The following is a 7,118-nucleotide window of genomic DNA, read 5'->3' as shown; positions in this document are numbered from 1 at the left end:
AAAAAAAAAAAAAAAAAAAAAAGAACGAAATTACCCGGGAATGGTGGCATGTGCCTGTAGTCCCAGCTATAGGTGGGAGGATCACCTGAGCCTAGCAAGTAGAGGCTGCAGTGAGCTAGTGTTCACACCAAGGCACTCCAGGCTGGGTGACAAAGCGAGACCCTGACTCAAAAACAAAAAAGAACAAAAAGGCCCTTCATCCTTCTCACACTCTCGATTTGTCTAATTATTTCCCGGTAACTGGATTCAGAGAAATTCTCATGGGGGCAGCACTGCTGGGCGCAGCTATGCCCTGCACTCATGCTCCATCACCAGACACTGGCAGATGGTTTGTTCAGAACCATGGGCCTGAGGCTGGTCACTTGGCTATGGTGTCTGCCAGATCGCTCCACTGTAGCAGATCCTTTTTTTTCTTCATACATAATGATAATCTGTGAGATTCCTGGGATTCCACGGTTTTACCAAGCCCAACCCCTTACAGCATTTCTCTCTCCAGTGCAGGCTGCAGTCTAGGTCCAGGGGTCACACGGGCCTGTCGTGTCTCCTTAGTCTTCCAAATCACACACAGTTCCTCAGCCTTTTTTGGTCTTTTGAAATACTGACATACTTGAATAGTTTTCCTCCCCCTTTAAAACCTAAACCAGATTGCATCCCCTTGTCTTAAAATGATCTTCTTTTCATCCTTTAGGCCTCAGGAATGGGTCATTTGTTTTGGGGGAGCCAGCCAATCAGTTATTCAACAAGTACTTACTGAGCGCCTGCTATATACTAAACACGCCCCTGTGCATGGGGATACAGCAGTAGCCCCTTCATGAATACTGTGTCCTAGGGAGGGAGAAAGGAGAAACATGGCAGTCCATGAACACTCAGTGACAACGCAGGCAAGATGGGAGGAGTAAGGCAGGGCAGGACTACCACAGGGCGGCCAGCAAAGGCCCGCTAACAAGGTGATTAACTGGAAGAGAAGCCTGAAGGGGCAGGAGATGGCTCCAAGCTGAGGAAATGACAAATACAGAGGCTGCAAAGTGGGGGCGTGTGGACAGGCGGTGCCCATAGGCGGGCTGTGGGCTGTGAAAACCAGAGGACACGCAAGGAATTCGGAACAGCTGGAAGGATGGAGCTGCCATTCCCCCAGCTGGTGAAGAGTCAGGGAGGGGCCTCAGGATCACAGGCAGTTGAAGGGCCTGCAGCCTTAGCATGCCCTGGGGCTGTCTGCAAGCTCCTTCCCCTGCCCTGCCTCCAGCCTCAGTCCAGTTCAGGAAGAGCTCCTTCTGTTCAGTCCTGGAGCAAAGAGGTAAGCAGATGGCACACTTATGAGAGGAACAGAGAGCTGGGGGTTGGGGGAGAGAGGGAGAACCCGCCGCAGTCACTGAGGCCCTGGTGGGAGCCGCGCTGGCACTTCCACTTCCTCCCTCCTCAGCTCCTCAACACTATCACATGCCTATGTGCTTATCTCCCATTTACAAACATGAAGAGATTTTGTTTTGAGAATTTAAACATTTCCAAATCTCCCTAGGAAGTGGCAGAGCCAATATTTGACCAGCCTTATCACTTGACCACCATAATAGAGAGAGAAAGAAAAAACAGGAAAACATGGGCTAATGCTGGACTGAGGCCCAAGCACAAGTGGCTGATCTGTTACCACGCACAGAGCCACAAAGACTAACGCGGTGTGACAGGTCCACATCCCAGTTGCGGGCCTTGGAACCCCTGAGTGCCCAGGGCCCCACGCTGCGAAGAGCACCTGTCAGCCTCGTCCAGGATGAGCACCTCGATGCTGCTCAGGTGAAAGGAAGGGCAGTTGTGGAGGTGATCAATGAGCCGGCCTGGGGTGGCGATGAGGATGTCAGGCGCTGCCCGGAGAGCCGCTTCCTGAGACTTCACATCTAAGCCACCTGCAAAGAGGACAGAGCCCCATCAGGGGGCCAGATCAGCTGTTCACAGGTGTTGACTGTGCATCAGCTGCTGGCCAGGCTTCAGGCCAGATACAGAGGAAACTGCAGAGAGTAAGGCTAACAAAAGGCCGGGCGTGGTCCCAGCACCTGGGAGGCCCAGGAGGGCGGATCACTTGAGATCAGGAGTTCGAGATCAGCCTGACCAACCAAGCTGGAGAAACACCATCTCTACTAAAAAGACAAAATTAATTGGGCCTGGTGGCACATGCCTGTAATCCCAGCTACTCGGGAGGCTGAGGCAGGAGAATCGCTGAAACTCGGGAGGCAGAGGTTGCAGTGAGCCAAGATCACACCATTGCACTCCAGCCTGGGCAACAGGAGCGAAACTCCCTCTCAAAAAAAGACCAACAAAGGCCCAAGCACATGGGTTTCCCAATACAATGGGAGAGACAGATTATGTAATTACAACTGTGGTAAGTATAAAAATAAAAAATGATGATGACACAAAGGCACTTCAGAAGAGAATGCATGGGCCAGGCACAGTGCCTCATGCCTGTAATCCCAGCACTTTGGGAGGCCGAGACAGGTGGATTACCTGAGGTCAGGAACTCGAGACCAGCCCAGCCAACATGGCAAAACTCCATCTCAACTAAAAATACAAAAATAAGCCAGGCATGGTAGTACAAGTCTGTAATCCCAGCTACTCGGAAAGCGGTGGGAGAATCACTTGAACCCAGGAGGCAGAGGTGGCAGTGAGCCAAGATCATGCCATTGCACTCCAGCCTGGGTGACAGAGCGAGACTTCCTCTGAAAAACAAAGAAGAGAATGCCTAAAACATCCAAGGACTAAGAGAAGCAGCTGCAGACAGTGATGAAGTCGGTTACAGGGAGACAAAGATCACTTCTGACTTCCAATTGTATAAGGAGGGCAAAATGCAGGCTATGTAACAGTATCGTATAACTTCAACAGAAAAACGCTGTCCCAAATAATGTTTCATTCATTATTCTCACGAAGCAGAAATTATATGCCAAATGTGTTCAGTACCAAGGAAAAAGTGTTCATAGTTTTCAGGTTTCATTTGTCAAGGTTGGTTAAGTCTCAATCAAATCTCACCTGCCTAAAGCACTATGAAAACCTGTCTTCCAGGGCCGGGTGCCGTGGCTCATGCCTGTAATCCCAGCACTTTGGGAGGTTGAGGCAGGTGGATTACGAGGTCAGGAGTTCAAGATCAGCCTGGTCATCATAGTGAAACCCCATCTCTACTAAAAATACAAAAAGTACCCGGGTGTGGTGGCACGCACCTATAATCCCAGCTACTCAGGAGGCTGAGACAGGAGAATCAATTGAACCCGGGAGGCAGAGGTTGCCATGAGCAGAGATCACCACTGCCTCTAGCCTGAGTGACAGAGTGAGACTCTGTCTCAAAAACAAAAAAAAAAGAAAACATGTCTTCCAGTTTTTAAGTGGATTCAATCAATACAAAGGCCTATCCTGGCACCCATCACCCACAGATGGCAGGGCACATCCATCCTCCATCCCACCATGGTCCCTCCGGGGCTGGCAGCCCTTGGCCAGAAACTTACCCACAGCCAGGCAGGTGGTGATGTTGCAGAACTGGGCCAGCTGTCTGGTGACAGAGTGCACCTGGATGCCCAGCTCCCGAGTGGGAACCAGCACCAGCACACGGGTGACTGGAGCCTGGCGGGGTTTGTAAATCAGACGCTCCAATACAGGAAGGGCAAAAGCAGCAGTTTTACCTGGAAGGAGGGGCAGCAAGGAAGCAATGAGAAGACATTCGGTTCCCTCCAGGGTTAGGTTTTCACCAGAGCACAGAAAAGCTACATATCGGTTCCCTCCAGGGTTAGGTTTTCACCAGAGCACAGAAAAGCTACATATCTGGTCAGGGGAGATGAAGGAAATTAATTTTCACAGAATATTTTTTCTGCTTTCAAATCACATGGTCAGGCTCACATAATAATCCCAGCACTTTGGGACGCCAAGACGGGTGGATCATCTGAGGTCAGGAGTTCAAGAAAAGCCTGGCCAACATAGTGAAGCCCCAACACTGCTATAAATAGAAAAAACTTAGCCGGGCATGGTGGCGGGAGCCTGTAATCCCAGCACTTTGTGAGGCTGAGACAGGCGAATCACCTGAGGTCAGGAGTTCGAGACCAGCCTTGCCAACATGGTAAAACCCCATCTCTACTAAATATACAAAAATTAGCCAGGCGTAGGGGTGGGCACCTGTAATCCCAACTACTCAGGAAGCTGAAGGAGATCTGCTTGAACCCGGAAGGTGGAGGTTGCATTGAGCCAAGATCACACCACTGCACTCCAGCCTGGGTGACAAGAGCAAAACTCTGTCTCAAAAAAAAAAAAAAAAAGAAAGAAATACAGCCGGGCGCAGTGGCTCACACCTGTAATCCCAGCACTTTGAGAGGCTGAGGCGGCTGTAACACTTGAGGTCAGGGGTTTGAGACCAGCCTGGCGAATGTGGTAAAACCCTGTCTCTACTAAAAAGGTAAATATTAGCTGGGCATGGTGGTGGGCACCTGTAAACCCAGCTACTGGGGAGGCTGAGGCAGGAGAATCACTTGAACACAGGAAGTGGGGGTTGCAGTAAACCACGGTTGGACCACTGCACTCCAGCCTGAGCAACAGAGTAACACTCTGTATCAAAAAAAAAAAAAATTAACCCTTCAGTAAACTGAATGAACTCTGGAGTCTAGGAAATACTGTGATATCACTGCCAGTTTCCTGGTTTTGATTTTATCCTACAGCTATGTGGGATGTCACAATGCTGAAGCATTCGAGAGACCTTATACACTATTTTTGTAACTTGCCATTGATCTACAAATACTTCAAAATAAAACAGTTAAAAATTTTAAAGTTTTTACTCTCTCTATTGTACTAGTATATCTTTCTAGTGTTAAAAAAAATGTTACGGCCAGGCCTAGTGGCTCATACCTGTAACCCCAGCACTTTGGGAGGCCAACATGGGAGGATCGCTTAAACCTGAACCTAGGAATTTGAGACCAGCCTGGACAACAAAGTGAGGCTCTCATCTCTACAAAATAAAAAATCAAAACAAAATGGTTGAAGAAACCAAGAATATTTAGCACACCAGCCTTTTGCTAAGTCAACCTAGAGCCCTGCCCTGGGTAACATCCTTCTGCCCACCCCGGGTCCCTGTCCTTTTTTACCTGTCCCAGTGGCTGCACAGGCACAGATGTCCTTCCCCAACAGACCCACAGGTATGCACGCCTTCTGGATCGGGGTGGGCTGCTTGAAGCCCATGGCTGTAATGGCCTGAGGAAAAAAGACTGGGTCAGACAAGGTTGAGCAGGGGAGGTCTCAGCATAATACAAACAGGGCAGGTTTCCAGACAAGTAGCAACCACGCCAAGCCCCACCAATCATTCATTCCACAAACATTCACTGAGCACCTACTACATGTGAGGTGCTGTTCTAGACACTGAGGACACAGCGGTAAATAAAAGAAATAAAAACCCTGCCCTCAGGAATCTTATAGTCTGGTAGAAACAGACCAAAAACCAAACACACATCATACGGAGATAAATGCCGTGGAAAATAACGCAGCTGTCAGAGGGGCAGGGCGGGGGGGCACGGGAGAGTGCAATTCATAGTAGGGCTGCCCAGGAAGGTCTCACTGAGCAAGGGATACGGAGTTGAACCCTGAAGGAAGTTACAGCGCACCCCAAAAGATTTCTGGAAGAATCTTCCAGGCAGAGGGAACATCAAGTGCAAGAGCCCTGAGGAAGAGGAGGCCTGACCTGTTTGTGGGCCAGCAAGGAGGCCAGTGTGGCCAGAGCAGAATGAGTGCCTGGAGGTGTCATCAGAGGGGGCCATAAGGGGCAGAGCCTTGTAGATCAATGTAAGGACTTGGGCTTTTAAGCCAAGTGAGACTGGGAGGTACTGAAGGGCTTAAGAGAAGAGGAGAGACGTGATAGAACTCATTGCTTAAGAGAATTCTCTGGCAACTGTGTGGACAAGAGAGGTGAGGGAGGCAAAGAGAGAAGCAGAAAGTCCAGTTAGGGGTGGCTGCAATCATCCCCTCGTTGCCAAAATAAGCCACTACTGGCCAGGCACAGTGGCTCAAAATCAGCACTTTGGGAGGTCGAGGCAGGAGGACTGCCTGATGCCAGGAATTTGAGACTAACTTGGGCAACATAGCAAGACCCTGCTTTTGCAAAAAAAAATTTTTACAAGAAGCTGCTACCTTCAGAAGAGGACGGGAAAGGTTCATGTCCTGGAATGAAAGGTTTTCATCATACTGAGATGCGTCTTCAAAAAATCCTCCTGCTTCCTATACCAGAAAACCAAGAGATGAGAATTCAACAAAAAGGGCCAAGAAAACCAAATGACCTTAAACTCCTTTCGGGTTGCCAATGCACTGCACAATGTTCTGCAGGCCCAAGCTCACCTGTCCCTTCTTCTTCTTTTTCCGATCCTTTACTTTGAGTGTATCTATGGAGAAAAATATAGCTGATGAACATGGCTCAGACTTACAACACACTTGCATTCTGCTGGACGCTGTCCTAAGTGCCAATGCCACACATCAGCCTCTGAAGAGTGACCATCAGCAGCCTCATTTCACAGATGAGGACACTTTGTGGCAGCATGGTGAAATGACTTGCCTAAGGTCAGAGAGAAAGCTAACCCAGTGACTCAGGTCCAGAGACCAGGCTCTCGACCACTACACTACATTACGATGCTTTATCACATATTTCTGCAAGAAATACTTATTTAGGGTGGGCACAGTGGCTCACACCTAAAATCCCTGCACTCTGGAAGGCCAAGCCGGGTGATCACCTGAGGTCAGGAGTTCAAGACCAGCCCGACCAATATGGTGACACCCCATCTCTACTAAAAATACAAAAATCCGGTGGCTCACGCCTGTAATCCTAGCACTTTGGGAGGCCGAGGTGGGTGGATCACCTGAGGTCAGGAGTTCAAGACCAGCCTGGCCATCATGGAGAAACCCCATCTTTAAATAAATAAATAAATATAAATTTAAAAAATAAATAAATACATAAAAATACAAAAATTAGCCAGGTGTGGTGGTGTGTGCCTGTAGTCCCAGCTACTTGGGAGGCTGAGACAGGAGAATTGCTTGAACCTGGGAGGCAGAGGTGGCGGTGAGCTGAAATTGCACCACTGCACTCCAGCCTGGGCAACAGAGTGAGACTCCATCTCAAAAAA

General features: G+C 49.2%; 1 protein-coding gene across 1 annotated transcript in view; it reads right to left on the bottom strand.

Moving 5' to 3' along the window:
• DDX27 (DEAD-box helicase 27) overlaps positions 1–7,118 on the bottom strand; it is a 23,578-nt gene that overhangs the window by 11,044 nt on the left and 5,416 nt on the right. The window contains exons 5-9 of the mRNA XM_017541392.1: positions 6,340–6,383; positions 6,136–6,222; positions 5,100–5,205; positions 3,480–3,653; positions 1,745–1,895 (exon numbers count right to left, since the gene is read on the bottom strand). Of these exons, the coding sequence (XP_017396881.1) occupies positions 1,745–1,895; positions 3,480–3,653; positions 5,100–5,205; positions 6,136–6,222; positions 6,340–6,383 (562 nt within the window). The remainder of the gene's footprint in view (positions 1–1,744; positions 1,896–3,479; positions 3,654–5,099; positions 5,206–6,135; positions 6,223–6,339; positions 6,384–7,118) is intronic.

The sequence above is a fragment of the Cebus imitator genome, unplaced genomic scaffold, assembly GCF_001604975.1.
Source record: "Cebus imitator isolate Cc_AM_T3 unplaced genomic scaffold, Cebus_imitator-1.0 Scaffold132, whole genome shotgun sequence".
In the NCBI taxonomy this organism is placed as follows: domain Eukaryota; kingdom Metazoa; phylum Chordata; class Mammalia; order Primates; family Cebidae; genus Cebus; species Cebus imitator.
The sequence above is the reverse complement of the archived record's forward strand: the minus strand, read 5'-3'. Positions and strand labels throughout refer to the sequence as shown.